The sequence below is a fragment of the Aulonocara stuartgranti genome, assembly GCF_965226115.1.
Source record: "Aulonocara stuartgranti genome assembly, chromosome: 3".
Lineage (NCBI taxonomy): Eukaryota > Metazoa > Chordata > Actinopteri > Cichliformes > Cichlidae > Aulonocara > Aulonocara stuartgranti.
This window is the reverse complement of record NC_138941.1, coordinates 4370612-4386802: the sequence shown is the minus strand read 5'-3', so window position 1 is coordinate 4386802 and position 16191 is coordinate 4370612. Positions and strand designations below refer to the sequence as shown.

General features: G+C 40.8%; 3 protein-coding genes across 4 annotated transcripts in view; all 3 read right to left on the bottom strand.

Annotated features, from left to right (window-relative positions):
* The window catches only part of LOC309702415 (NACHT, LRR and PYD domains-containing protein 12-like), a 325943-nt gene that overhangs the window by 105027 nt on the left and 204725 nt on the right, over positions 1–16191 (bottom strand). The window lies entirely within an intron of this gene.
* LOC309702243 (protein NLRC3-like) overlaps positions 1–16191 on the bottom strand; it is a 237265-nt gene that overhangs the window by 148579 nt on the left and 72495 nt on the right. The window lies entirely within an intron of this gene.
* Positions 6931–11785, bottom strand: LOC309697096 (uncharacterized protein; the record flags this gene model as incomplete). Its single annotated transcript, XM_082518750.1, has 4 exons — positions 6931–6970; positions 11001–11174; positions 11388–11561; positions 11775–11785. The coding sequence occupies 4 exons, from the start codon at positions 11783–11785 to the stop codon at positions 6931–6933; spliced, it is 399 nt and encodes a 132-aa protein (XP_082374876.1).

Genomic DNA, 16191 nt, shown 5'->3' with positions numbered 1-16191 from the left:
CGCCGACATTCGCCCCAGCGCGCTGCGTTCACAACACTTCAAAAAAAGTTGTTTTTTTAAGTTGCTGCCCAGCGGGACATTATACGTATATAGATTTATACACACGTCAGTGGGATTTAAAGCTATTTTTCCACAGAGAGAGATCTCATATTAACTCTCACAGTGATGCGTAGGCGGCGGGATAAAAGAAAAGTCATGAACTCAATGCAGCCCAATTTAGTCTGCAGTCACATAGCGACACCTGTTCATCGGCAACAACAGTCCCCGGTAACCCGGACTAATTATAGGGTCGCACCGTAATTTGTGGCTCCATGTTTTTATTTGCATCACTCCGTTTGCACTCCGTTTTGAAGTGATGGAGGAGCTGCTCACAGTAATTCCAATGCATGGCCAGACCACCGCTCAGCAGATATTTACAAGCTGTGTGATGCCATTGAGAATGTTGGTTTGCCATGGAAGAGGTTTGTTGGAATAACAACAGATGGAGCGCCATCAATGACAGGGAGGAAACATGGACTGGTGGCACAAAACAAACTGGAAGAGGAAGGCGTGGAGGAGGCCATTGCTCTGCACTGCATCATCCATCAGCAGGTCCTTTGCAGCAAATGCCTGAAGTTTGACAATGTGATGTCTATTGTTGTGAAATGCATCAACCAAATCAGATCCAGGGGCTTAAAGCACCGAAGGTTCTGTGCTTTTTTAGAGGAAATGAAGTCAGAATATGGGGATGTGCTCGACTTCACTGAGGTACGTTGGCTCAGCAGGGGAAATGTATTAAAGAGACTTTTTGAGTTGAGAGCAGAAGTGAAGCCTTCATGGAGAAGGATGGAGTTAGTGTTCCTGTGCTAACTGATCCCAAATGGCTCATGGACTCAGCTTTTCTTGTTGATATGACACATGAGCTTAATGTACTGAACAAGACGTTACAAGGCCAGGGGCAACTTGTCAGTGCTGCCTATGACAACGTGAGAGCATTCTCCACAAAACTGGCGCTCTGGAAAGCTCAGCTCTCTCAGACAAACCTTTGCCATTTCCCAGCATGCAAGGCACTCGTGGATGCAGGCACACCATTCAGTGCTGACGAGTATGTTGATGTCATTTTGAGGCTACAGGAGGAATTTGATCACAGATTTGCTGACTTCAAGACACACAGAGCCACCTTTCACATTTTTGCCGACCCCTTCTCCTTTGATGTGCAAGATGCCCCTTCTGTGCTTCAAATGGAGCTCATTGAGCTGCAGTGCAACTCTGAACTCAAAGCAAAGTTCAGGGAGGTGAGTGGAAAAGCAGACAAGCTTGGACAATTTTTGAGAGACTTGAGCCCTAGTTTCCCTCGGCTTTCCCGAATGTTCAAGCGGACCATGTGCCTTTTTGGTAGCACATACTTGTGCCAAAAGCTCTTCTCCACTTTGAACTTCAATAAGTCCAAGTACAGGTTCAGACTTACGGATGATCATCTTCAAGACATACTGAGGGTCGCAACTGCTTCCTCCCTCCGGCCAAATCTGGCTCGGCTATGCGAGAGGAAACGCTGCCAGGTCTCTAGCAGCAAGGAGTAGGCAAGAGAAGCCATGTTCAGAAGAACAGTTCATTTTCTACAGTGTTCCATTCATGTTCAGAAGAAGGTTATAGAACTGTTAATACAGACATTTCAATCTAAACACAGCAGATATAGAAGACTGAAAGAAACACATAAGTTCACTGACTAAAAATATCTTATTATTATTTTATTTATGTATTACAGATTGATTTATTTTCTTATTAATTCTTAATTTGTTTATTTATTTTTCATATTTTGTGTTAAAAAAATAAAAATAAAGAGATTTGAGAAGATTGGAATTTTTTAACCATGCCTTTCTTGTAGAAAACCTAATGCGGCCCAGCCTCACCCAGACTCTGCCTGCAGCGGCCCCCAGCTAAATTGAGTTTGAGACCCCTGTCCTACACCATAAATCAGTAAGAGAGGGTACGACCTCTCTCATGGCCCCAAGTGGTGTGTGCATGCCAGAGCACTCTGGAAGGCACACAGAGTCTTTACAGACTACTCAGGATCAAACCTCTATCATTATGCAATCGATTATACAACTCTAAGCATATATGAGTAAATATTTCTAAGCATAAATGACAATCAACAATATAAACCTTACAGCTGGTTTTAATAACAGAATTCATTTGTTTCTCAAACGAGAAAGAGCTATCGAGAAACACTCCTAAATCTTTAGTTCTTAACTTTTCCAGTGGGCCAAGGTCAACATTATCTGCTAATGCTAAATAGGCTGCCGTTATTAACTAATGCTAATTTGACATGAATTAGCATTATGCACTAATGCTAACACTTTTAAAAATGTGAGTAGCTAATGCTAACACGATTTCCCTTAACTTTATAACAATGTGAACGGCTAATGCTAACACTCTTTTTCCTAGCATTATAACATCTGAGCTGCTAATGCTAAGTAGGCTGCCATTAGCACCTACGTCTAATTTAAGGCAAATACGCATTAGAACCTAATGCTCATATCGTTTTCCTTTGCTTTATAACAATGTGAGCAGCTACTGCTAAATAGCATTAGCTAATAACAGCAGTCTAATTTAATGCAAGTTAGCCTCATTTGCATTACAACGATGTGAGGAGTTAACGCTAAGTATGCTGCCATTAGTGGCTAATTCTAATTAGGGGTGAATAAATATTACCAGCTAATGCTAATATCGTATTCTCTTCCCTTTTAACAATGTGAGCAGCTAGTGCTAGGTAGGCTGATGCTAGCAGCTAATGCTAAAGCTAATTTAATGTGAATTAGCATCACATTAGTGAGGAGTTAATGCTAAGTAGACTGCCATTAGCAGGTAATGCTAATTTTAGGTGAATAGGAATTGGCAGATAATGCTAATACCATATTTTCTTGCTTTATAACAATGTGACCAGCTAATGCTATGTAGGTTGCCGTTATTAGCTAATACTAATTTGAGGTGAATTAGCATTATCCCCTTATGCTAACAATGTTTTTTCTTACTTTTTAACAATACAAGTAGCTAATGTGAACACTTTTTTTTTTTTATTGAATTCTAATTTTTCCCTTGCGATGTGAAGAGTTAATGCTAAATAGGATGCCATTAGTGGCTAATTCTAATTTTAGATGAGAAAGCATTAGAAGCTAATGCTAATACCATATTTTCTTGCTTTATATCAATATTAGTAGGTAATGCTAAGTACGTAGCCATTATTAGCTAATGCTAATTTAGGTGAATTAGCATTATCCACTAATGCTAACACTGTTTTTGCCAACTCTTTTCCCTTGCATTATAACAATATGAGCAGCTAATGCTAAGAAGGCTGCCATTATTAGGTAATGCTAATTATTATGTGTGTTAGCATTATCCGCTGCTGCTAGCAATGTTTTATCTTACCTTTTAACAATATCAGCAGCTAATGCTAACACTACTTTAATTTCAGTTAAACCTACTTAGCATTAATTAACTTCATTTAGCATTAAGAAGTTTTTGCTATAGGCTACCATTAGTGGCTAATGCTAATTTTAGGTAAATAGAAATTGGCAGCTAATGCTAATACCATATTTTCTTGCCTTATAACAATGTGACCAGCTAATGCTAAGCAGGTGCCATTATTAGCTAATACTAATTTGAGATGAATTAGCATTATCCGCTTATGCTAACAATGTTTTTTCTTACTTTTTAACAATACGCCATTAGTGGCTAATTCTAATTTTAGATGAAAAAGGATTAACAGCTAATGCTCATACTGTTTGCTTTGTAAGAATGACAGCAGCTAATGATATGAAGTCTACCGTTATTAACTAATGCTAATTTGATGAGAATTAGCATTATCCGATAATGGTAACTCTTTTCCCCTGCATTATAACAATGTCAGGAGTTAATGCTAAGTAGACTGCCATTAGGGGCTAACTCTAATTAGGGGTGAATAATTATTAGCAGCTAATACTAATACCGTTTTCTCTTTTTCCTTATAACAACTTGAGCAGCTAATGCTAATTTGATGCGAATTAGCATTATATTAGTGAGCAGTTAATGCTAAGTAGGCTGCCATTATTAACTAATACTACGTTGACGTGAATTAGCATTATGCGCTACTGCTAATACTGTTTTCTCTTACTTATTAAAAATGATAGTAGCTAATACTAATACTCTTTTCCGTTGGGTAACAACAAAGTGAAGAATTAAGGCTAAGTTGGCTGCTTTTAGCGGCTTATTCTAATTAGGGGTGAATAATTATTAGCAGCAAATGCTAATACCGTTTTCTCTTTCCTTATAACAATATGAGCAGTTAATGCTAATTTGATGTGATTTAGCATTATATTAGTGAGGAGTTAATGCTAAGTAGGCTGCCATTAGCAGCTAAAGGTAATTTGAGGTGAATAAGCACTAGTAGCTAATGCCAATACCCTTTTCTCTTGTGTTATAATGATGTGAAACGTTAATATTGTTCTCAAACAACAGAATGAGAATGAAATATTGATTCTAACAGGGCCCATAAACAGCATTAGCTTAGCAGCATTAGCTTATCAGAGTCTCCATCATGGTCACACAAATCCTTAGCGGAGCAAAGTGGCCTACTTAGCAATAGCTGCTGTAGAAAGCAAAGGGAAAACAGTATTAGCATTAGCTGCTAAATGTGCACTTGAGAACAAATCTATTGTGAATTCAGCCGTGAATGTAGTGTTTCCAGTAAGCTTCCATTTCCAAATGTTAGCTGCTCCTGTCTGCCTCTTTGTCACACACACAGACTGAAATGATTCACAGCCTTGTTTCATCCTTCTGTCAGTGTCACTGACTGTCACTGTGACTGTGGACATACAGCATGGGAAACACACACATGGCTGATACTTGTATCTAAAGTTACAAAATGTTGTCTCTGTCCAAATATTACCTAACTGTAAGTCTACTTTTAATGAAACTCTCAACATGACTTATCAGTTATCATTAATGTTCCTGCAAACAGACTCCTTGAAGACCCCCTACATAAATATCCATGTACTATCCAGCTAGACTAGTGTGTCTGTCCCTGAAAATATTCCTGCATGTGTGATTGTTCATGTCTCATCTGCAGGAAACAAACAGGAAGTGAGTGAAAGACACAGGAAATGATTCCAGCTCTTCCTCCTATATCAGACATTCTCTCCATACCTGAGAGTGTCCAGTCTCCAGCCTGGATCCTTCAGTCCAGCCGACAGCAGCTTCATTCCTGAGGGACCTGGATGATTGTAGCTCAGATCCAGCTCTCTCAGATGGGAGGGGTTGGAGGTCAGAGCTGAGGCCAGAGAAGTACAGCCTTCCTCTGTGATCAGACAGCCTGACAGACTGCAGACACACAAAACAACAATCCATCTGTTATCCATCTCTATAGCAGCATAACTAAGGGATGGTTCAGGGTCACCTGATCCAGCTCTAACTATAAGTTTTATCAAAAAGGAAAGTTTGAAGCTGATCGTCAAAGTAGAGAGGGTGTCTGTCTCCTGAACTCAAACTGGGAGCTGCTTCCACACCCAGTCCAACATAGCCAGGCTTTCTTTGCTGCTTTGACAAAACCTCAAATCCCAGTCAGAGATGGTGAGCATCATCACAGTGATGATCATTTCTCTGTTAACCCAGGCTTTCTGCTTCAGGATCTGTGCACGCTCACAGAACAAGGAGACCTTTAAACATCATTTCACTAAATGGATGGACTGAGCTCAGCCTACAGATGAACTGGATAAATAAAGATTTGACCTCAGTGTGCTCAGTGTTCCTGTCTATTCCTAACATATTCCTAACATGATAGCTGCACTTTAGAGCTCTAAAACTGGAACTGACACATATTTAAACTCCACATGTTACTCAGTACATTCAGTTCTGACACTCGCCCACAGTCCAACAAAGGAAACATGGAGATCACATCAGTTTGTCACCAAAGTCTAATTATTCCAGAGGGCAGTGTTGATACAACTAAAGTTATTTTTAAGCAAAGTTGAGTTTTTTATTGTCGCAGTACTTCATGTCTGAAGTATCACTTAAATGCATTACACGCTGTTGATGGCAGCAAACAAACCACCCAAACAAACAGAGGTGGGAGGCTTGGGCAGACTACGTAGGATCAGCTTGTGGGAGGAGTCAGGATAAAACCAAAGAAAGACAAGCTAACAAACACCACAGTGAAGTGAGTAGCTACAAACTGCAGGCTGATTAGTGTTGTTGAAGAAGTCGGTCTGAGGAACGTTCTTAGGATCAACAAATGACGGCATGTATGAGCCTCCCTCAAGACGCACCATCACAAGAAGAACACATGAGCTGTAGAAAAAGGAGAGACTATGAAAGCCACGGCGTTACAACGTGCACCAGCTGTTGGTCTCTCTGGAGACTACTGGGCGTGGCTGGGTAACCATGGTTACTTGGGAGTTACAGTACATGATATTAATGAAGAGTGGGAGCTCCGTTCTATAGCAAACAATTTGTTATGAGGTAATCAGCTGATCTTAGTTTAACCGGAAGCCCTTCACAATAATTGCAATGCCTTTATTTTGTACAACTACCATCAGTTCGTCTGTACTGATGGTAACTTAAAGTCACACTAATGTCGTTTAGTTTCTATAGTTTATGTAGTGGAAGTATACTACAGTATCCTGATCACTGATAGGACAGATTTATGTAGATATACACCTTTGTGTTTAACATTACTGCATTATAGTACTGTGATCTTTGTCCTTATATATGGCTATATTAGCTATACTGATGTACGTACATATAACTGGATATGTAACTTATCTATTCATCTTATTTGTCATGTATTTGTATTGTGTACTTCCTTTTTGTAAGAAACCACACACATGATCACAGCCACAAGAATCAATCAGTGAAAGAATAAAGTGTCTCAAACCAAACCTTAAGCTCTTTATTCCACATGCTGGGATCATTTGGCCTTCAGTGGTGTTCTGGCTGACACACCGGAGTGACCAGAGTGCTAAAGAGTGAATCGGACACACCAGTGTCATCTCTGATATCTCCACTACATTTAATCGTCCTTCAGCTTGTGGCTGCCGTTAGCTGGTCTGCTAGTTAGCTGATTTGCTATTTAGCCGGTGTGCTAGTTAGCTGGTGTGCTAGTTAGCCGGTTCGCTAGTCAGCTGGTGTGCTGACCAGCGAACCAGTAGGTTACAAGATGAGCTTGTCTGTCTGATGAGCCAGCTCTCTCTGTCTTGGTCATTTTGTCCTTGGGCAAAACCTAACCTACCACTACAACTGTAGCTTACCTCCACCAGTGTGTGAATGTGAGAGTGAATGAATACAGGGAGTGCAGAATTATTAGGCAAATGAGTATTTTGTCCACATCATCCTCTTCATGCATGTTGTCTTACTCCAAGCTGTATAGGCTCGAAAGCCTACTACCAATTAAGCATATTAGGTGATGTGCATCTCTGTAATGAGAAGGGGTGTGGTCTAATGACATCAACACCCTATATCAGGTGTGCATAATTATTAGGTAACGTCCTTTCCTTTGGCAAAATGGGTCAAAAGAAGGACTTGACAGGCTCAGAAAAGTCAAAAATAGTGAGATATCTTGCAGAGGGATGCAGCAGTCTCAAAATTGCAAAGCTTCTGAAGCGTGATCATCGAACAATCAAGCGTTTCATTCAAAATAGTCAACAGGGTCGCAAGAAGCGTGTGGAAAAACCAAGGCGCAAAATAACTGCCCATGAACTGAGAAAAGTCAAGCGTGCAGCTGCCAAGATGCCACTTGCCACCAGTTTGGCCATATTTTGGAGCTGCAACATCACTGGAGTGCCCAAAAGCACAAGGTGTGCAATACTCAGAGACATGGCCAAGGTAAGAAAGGCTGAAAGACGACCACCACTGAACAAGACACACAAGCTGAAACGTCAAGACTGGGCCAAGAAATATCTCAAGACTGGTTTTTCTAAGGTTTTATGGACTGATGAAATGAGAGTGAGTCTTGATGGGCCAGATGGATGGGCCCGTGGCTGGATTGGTAAAGGGCAGAGAGCTCCAGTCCGACTCAGACGCCAGCAAGGTGGAGGTGGAGTACTGGTTTGGGCTGGTATCATCAAAGATGAGCTTGTGGGGCCTTTTCGGGTTGAGGATGGAGTCAAGCTCAACTCCCAGTCCTACTGCCAGTTTCTGGAAGACACCTTCTTCAAGCAGTGGTACAGGAAGAAGTCTGCATCCTTCAAGAAAAACATGATTTCCATGCAGGACAATGCTCCATCACACGCGTCCAAGTACTCCACAGCGTGGCTGGCAAGAAAGGGTATAAAAGAAGAAAAACTAATGACATGGCCTCCTTGTTCACCTGATCTGAACCCCATTGAGAACCTGTGGTCCATCATCAAATGTGAGATTTACAAGGAGGGAAAACAGTACACCTCTCTGAACAGTGTCTGGGAGGCTGTGGTTGCTGCTGCACGCAATGTTGATGGTGAACAGATCAAAACACTGACAGAATCCATGGATGGCAGGCTTTTGAGTGTCCTTGCAAAGAAAGGTGGCTATATTGGTCGCTGATTTGTTTTTGTTTTGTTTTTGAATGTCAGAAATGTATATTTGTGAATGTGGAGATGTTATATTGGTGTCACTGGTAAAAATAAATAAATGAAATGGGTATATATTTGTTTTTTGTTAAGTTGCCTAATAATTCTGCACAGTAATAGTCACCTGCACACACAGATATCCCCCTAAAATAGCTAAAACTAAAAACAAACTAAAAACTACTTCCAAAAACATTCAGCTTTGATATTAATGAGTTTTTTGGGTTCATTGAGAACATGGTTGTTGTTCAATAATAAAATTATTCCTCAGAAATACAACTTGCCTAATAATTCTGCACTCCCTGTAGTGGGATTGTAAAGGGTCTTTGAGGGTCTCGAAAAGCGCTATATAAATGCAATCCATTATTATTATTAAGAGCATCTTTAGGCCTGACTGTGCTCATCCTTCCTCCAACCTCTCCTTACCAAAGATAACAACTACATCAGTATTAGCTCAATAACAATTTCTGCAATTCAATTGTGGACATTCATTTTTAAACCTTGTGTAAAACGATAAAACCTCAAAGTCTGAGCATTATTCTTTGTGCAAACAGCTCTTGCAGGTTCCCCCGGACTTAGGTTATTTTTATTATTTAATTACTTTCCTTTAAGCAGCTGTTCAGGCTACTAAACTCATCCCAGAAATAACAAGTGACACCATTAATAGTAGAGGTGGGAATCACCATACAACTCGCGATACGATATTATCACAATACTTAACGCACGATACGATATTATTGCGATTTTTTAAAATATTTTGCGATATTTAAATTCTGCACATAAAGGTAAACTTTATCAATATTCATTTTATCTAATATCAAAGTCTCACACTCAGTCTTTCTCTCATTTCAGTCAGTTTTATTGTTGACAAACTGAACGGTTTGTATTACAGTCTAGTCCAACTTAACTGAATGCAACCATCTGGTACAATTATAGCTATTCTGAACTATGCAATTTATGAAAACTATGCAGCCCCTTCAGCAACTGAAGAATTTGAAAGTAAATTTAAAAAAATATATAATTTTACATTAAATAAAAAAGTTTCAAACTTAATTAAAATTAAACATGTCTTAAATTAAAATAAGTAAACTGTCATGTTTATTGCTGCCAAAAAAAAAGTTAAACACATTTGGACAGTGAAGGAATGTCAGGATTGTTGCTCAGAAAAAGGATCAACATGCTCTGAAGTCAACATGCTCTGACTCCAGAGCATGTTGACTTCAGAGAAAAAATTGTTTGTAACAAAATATCGATTTCTGCTGTCCCTGTATCGATACATTATTAGCAAACAAAATATCACGATACTACACAGTATCGATTTTTTCCCCCACCCCTAATTAATAGTGGAGCTAACTTTAACAGGTGAAACTGATTTGACCTATAAGGCTACTGCAGTTACTTCTTATCAGGTTTAGTAGGGAAGACATCTGGATGAGGTAGTTAGTAGTATGTAGTTAGTACCGGGCGACTCCCCTCCCCCACATCGGCACCAGAACCCTGTATTATCTACAGGGTAAGACTGCCTGTTTTATCAAACTATGGCCATTACTACTGTGATCATTTGCAGCCCAGTGTGCCGCTCTCTCTGCTGGGATGAACCACTGGAGCTCACCCAGTCATCCCTTTCTTTCTCTCAAGAAGAAGTGAAATAAATATATTTATTATGTTACGAGTCTAATATTCTTTAAATCAAACTGTAATGAATAAATCAAGCAAGAAGATTTGGTGGCTCCACGTGTTGTAGAAGAAAAGATAAACATCTCATTTTGAGAAATCAGCCTTTAAAATTAAGTACTGTGAATAAAAAACAAACAGCGAGCCAATCAGCAGTCGCCAATATCCTCCTAATTTCATTCACAAAGAAATCAAATATATATATTATGGGCCCAAAGGAGCCTAAATCTTTAAATTAGGCAGTACATGAAGTATTTTTTTAAATAAACAAAGACATGACTATAACAACTTTTAGTAATTCAGAGTCCAATTATCCACTCAAATGTGAATAAAAGTTCACTTGACAGCTGTAAAAGTTACCTGTTTATACAATAATATAAATCACATTTCAAATGATCATCTGTGGAAAAGTTTGAATCCTGACCTGAGAGTTTCCACTGCACACTGTGAACTCTTTAGTCCAGCGGACAGAAGCTTCACTCCTGAATCCTGCAGGTCAGAGTTACTCAGGTTCAGCTCTCTCAGACTGGAGGACTGGGAGCTGAGGACTGAGGACAGAGCTTCACAGCTTCTCTCTGACAGGTTACAGCCACTCAGTCTGAAAAATAAAAGACAATCTATAAAACAAGTACTCATGTAGAGTTTGTTAATACATTTCACAACATTAAATGTTGACTTTCTATTTTTAAAGGAAACATAAACATACTAAGATACAACATCATATGTATGAACTTTAATTAATAATTCTAAAAACTAAATGTTTTCTGATCTGACCTCAGAGTATTCAGTTTACAGTTTAAACGTTGTAGTCCAGCAGACAGAAGCTTCACTCCTGAATCCTGCAGCTTTCTGATACTCAGGTCCAGTTCTGTCAGACTAGAGGACTGCGAGCTGAGAACTGAGGACAGAGCTTCACAGTTTTCCCCTGAGAGTTCACAGATGTTAAGTCTGAAGATAAAAACATGAATAAAGATTGTTGTTAAAGTGTAATCAAGGTGCAATAGCTTATTGTCTTGTGCTGAGCAGGTTAGTAAAACTTCCATTTAACTTTGAAATGAATAAAAATGCTATGAAACAAGGATAACTGGATAAAGACATAAACAAAAACAAACATCAAACACATAAACAAACAGAACTAAACATAATACAAATTGATCTGACCTCAGAACATTCAGTTTGGCATCTGGACTCTCCACTGCAGCAGACAGAAGCTTTACTGCTGAAGCCTTCAGGCTGTTGGTACTCAGGTCCAGCTCTCTCAGACTACAGGACTGGGAGCTGACCACTGACAACAAATTTTCACAGCCTTTCTCTGAGACGTTACAGCTGCTCAGTCTGAGAGAGAAAGGAAAAAAACAAAAACAAAAAAAAACAAACAATATATGTGATCAAATTAAATTTGTTTATATGTTGAACCCTTTTTTTAAAAAATTTATTTAAACCTATGAGACTATGAGTGCTACCAGTCCAGTGCACATGATTGGTACCTTGATGGTACCTTGCTCAGGGGTACCACAAGGTAACTATTCGGTGGATTCGACCCCTGACCTTATGATCATGGGGCGACCACTCTGCCTACTGAGCTAATAATTCTGTGTACACTGTCATACAATATTAACTAAAACAACTATTTTAGAAAATTTTAGTAATTCAATAATCATGCTCATTACCTGTGTATTGTGAATAACACTTGATTTTAAACACTAGCTGTATAAAACTCTTCCTGTTAAAGGTGTGTATAAAGGAGATGAGCTGAAATGCAGACTTCATGGAGAATGTTTGCTGTCAGGATATATCAAAGACAAAGCAGAGATCCATCCAGTCTCTTCCACTAAGCCCACAGAGGGACAGACAACCACTCTCACTCACACCTGCATGAAGTTTAGATCACCAGGTAACCTAACTGCATGTCTGTGGACAGTGGGAAGAAACTGTAGAGGACCCAGAGTGAACCCACTGTAATTCTGTGATAACACTGGTTATGGAAGCCTTACAGTTACATATGGTTACTGACAAGAAACACGACCTTAGAGGCAATTTCAGTAATGAAGACCGAGTTTCTCCCTCCATACAGGATGAAAACATGACAGCACAGCAGAGATTTATATTTAAAAAGGGAGGGTGTGCACTGAAAGTGAGATACAAACTTGAACTTAAATTATGAACATCAGAAAAAGATGTAGGTGAAGTCTGGCAGGTGAAGTTTGTGCTTTAGAATAAAACAACCAAACTCCTGGAGTTGGAGACAAATGAACAAACTGAGGATAATAAACCTGTCAGAGGGGCTGAAGCATCAGAGCTCATGTTCTTATAGGCTGGGTCTGGATTGTCCTTTGATAAGAGTTACAGAACAAAGTGTGTTTTAGAAATGCTGGAGTGAAACATTAAAACTACCATATATTTACCGAGTGACTGATGATCATTTAATTTACTATTTTAAAAAAATGTTACAGTGCTCTTTGAACTCAGCATTTCTGATTTATTTCCCATGATTTTAACAATGAAGCGATGACAACATGTTTACTCACAGAGCTTTGTTGGAGGCTTTGACCACTGGCAGCAGCCTCAGAAGAGCCTCCTCTGAAGCAGAGTATTTCTTCAGGTCAAACACATCCAGATCTTCTTCTGATGACAGTAAGATGAAGACCAGAGCTGACCACTGAGCAGGAGACAGTTCATCTGTGGAGAGACTTCCTGATCTCAGGGACTGTTGGATCTCCTCCACTAGAGAACGATCATTCAGTTCATTCAGACAGTGGATCAGATTGATGCTTTTCTCTGCAGACAGATTCTTACTGAGCTTCTCCTTGATGTACTGGACTGTTTCCTGATTGGTCAGTGAGCTACTTCCTGTCTGTGTCATCAGGGCTCGTAGGAGAGTCTGATTGGTCTGCAGGGAAAGACCCAGGAGGAAGCGGAGGAACAAGTCCAGGTGTCCATTTGGACTCTGTAAGGCCTTGTTCACAGCACTCTGGTAGAAGTGTTTCTTTGCAGATTCTCCTGTTTCAGACTTCTTGGATGTTGTTTGTTGTTGTTCCAGCAGATTGAGTCCAGAGTTGCTGAAGGTCAGATGGACATGAAGAGCAGCCAGCAACTCCTGAACACTCAGATGGATGAAGCAGAACGCCTTGTCCTGGTACAGTCCTCTCTCCTCTTTAAAGATCTGTGTGAACACTCCTGAGTACACTGAGGCTGCTCTGATATCGATGCCACACTCTGTCAGGTCTGATTCATAGAAGATCAGGTTTCCTTTCTGCAGCTGATCAAAAGCCAGTTTTCCCAGAGACTCCATCATCTTCCTGCTCTCAGGACTCCAGTGTGGATCTGTCTCAGCTCCTCCATCATACTTGACCTTCTTCACTTTGGCCTGAACCACCAGGAAGTGGATGTACATCTCAGTCAGGGTCTTGGGCAGCTGTCCTCCCTCTCTGGTTTCCAGCACATCCTCCAGAACTGTAGCAGTGATCCAGCAGAAGACTGGGATGTGGCACATGATGTGGAGGCTTCGTGATGTCTTGATGTGGGAGATGATCCTGCTGGCCTGCTCCTCATCTCTGAATCTCTTCCTGAAGTACTCCTCCTTCTGTGGGTCAGTGAACCCTCTGACCTCTGTCACCATGCCAACACAGTCAGGAGGGATCTGATTGGCTGCTGCAGGTCGTGTGGTTATCCAGAGGCGAGCAGAGGGAAGCAGTTTCCCCCTGATGAGGTTTATCAGCAGCACATCCACTGAGGTGGACTTTCTAGGGTCAGTTAGGATTGTAGTTTTGTGGAAGTCCAGAGGAAGTCGACACTCATCCAGACCATCAAAGATGAACACAACCTGGAAGTCTTCAAAGCTGCAGATTCCTGCTTCTTTGGTTTCAGTAAAGAAGTGATGAACAAGTCCCACCAAGCTGAACTTTTCCTCTTTCAGCACATTCAGCTCTCTGAAAGTGAATGGAAATATGAACTGGATGTCCTGGTTGGCTTTGTCTTCAGCCCAGTCCAGGCTGTATTTCTGTGTTAAGACTGTTTTCCCAATGCCAGCCACTCCCTTTGTCAGCACTGTTCTGATTGGTTCATCTCTTCCAGGTGAGGCTTTAAAGATGTCTTCTTGTCTGATGGTTGTTTCTGGTCTGTCTGGTTTCCTGGATGCTGTTTCAATCTGTCTGACCTCATGTTCATCATTGACCTCTGCAGTCCCTCCCTCTGTGATGTAGAGCTCTGTGTAGATCTGATTCAGGAGGGTTGGGTTTCCTGCTTTAGCGATGCCCTCAAACACACACTGGAACTTCTTCTTCAGGGTGGATTTAAGGTTACGATGACAAACAGCAGCTGGAAGTTCTGAATAATAATAATAAAAATACAACTTTAACAATCATATTTTACAAAATGCTGATGACAATTTCTGACCCACTGAGAAATGACTGAACACACTGGTGTCACAAGTGTCTCATTTATCCAGCAGCTTAAATCTTTAGATAAATCCTCTTACTGCTCTGCAGACGGTCAGCCAGCTCCTCCTGCTTCATTCTCCTCAGGAAGTCCACTGTGATCTTCACAAATGCCTCTCTGCTGTTTCTCCTCTGCTCATCATCCTCCCTCTGAAACTCCAAGCACTGGGGCTTATTTGGATTCAGAGCCTTCTGGATCTTCTTCAGCTCGTTCTTCACAAAAGTGATGATGTTGTCCTCCAGCAGCTGGAACAGAATATTTATGAATGACCCACCACTCTGAACTTTAGTCCACACAACATCCACTTCTTTACGATCAAGGGGCATATCATCCACGACCTCTTCGCCAATTATAGGTTTGACTTTATCTGATTAACTGAGACTTTGTCCACAACTCCATGATCCCAAAACGTTGATGCTGTTCATATGAATGCAGCGATTTCAGTGGGAGAAACATTTCACTGGTGTTCAGAGCTGAACTACCAACAGGTTGATGATCAAAGCCAGAAACTTGGAGATGTTTCAGGTGACTGAGTTGATCGTACAGACAACTGGTCTTAAAGGTTCACTCTGTTTACGCATACAGATCAGTATTTAAGGTTTGACTCTCATCATCCACTGGAGCACAAACTGGACGTCATCAGGACACAACAACACAGAACAAACACCATCCCCACAGACACAGCAGCCAGCGAAGCAGAAGAACTTCACATCAAGAAGGTCCTGAGTAAATGTGAATGCTGGTTTGAGGGCGGAGTCAAGGAGGCCATTTATGTGAAAAGGAAAGACCATCTCTGAATGGAGGAGGGGCCCAAGGGTACAACTGTCACCATCTTACATGCTGTGATTGCAGCCATTCCCCAGCTCTCTGTGAACTGGACTCATGACCATTGATCAACAACCATTGATCAATGGTCCTGACAATATGCGTACCAATGATCAATGAACTGACCTCCCAGCCCATTGTTCCTTCAGTGGGCTGGTTTCAGTCATACAAATGTCCTGTTTATGAGATTGAAACCTGCAGTCAGCTGAGACTGAAGAAGTCACCTGATGATGATGAAACGTTTCTCCCACTGAAAACATCCAGATGAACAGAATCAAGCTTTTTGGGATTTACGTACCTGGATGATTGAGCATCAAGACACAACTCTGTGACTTTTCTCAGATGAATAAATCCTCTCCTCCAGCTTTGTTTACATCTACCAGCCCTGTGGCGCTGCCCAGGGACAATAATCTATGTGAGAGGTGGAAAGTCATACAGGTGTCTGCTCCTGCCTTCAGTTATTTTATCTACTGTGTGTCAACTGGCTGAACCTCCTCCAACTGTCTACTGTCTCCCTAAACTCAACAATGACTTAGTGATCTATCCATTCTCTGACCAAAGACATCCTGCTGCAGGAGGTTAACATAGCAGCCAATGATGATCCCACTCACTGTGAACAACACATCTGGACCTGATTTGCTGCTCTGGTTTACACGTGAACTTCCACTGCTGCTGTCACCAACTTGAGAGGCTCTACAGAAAA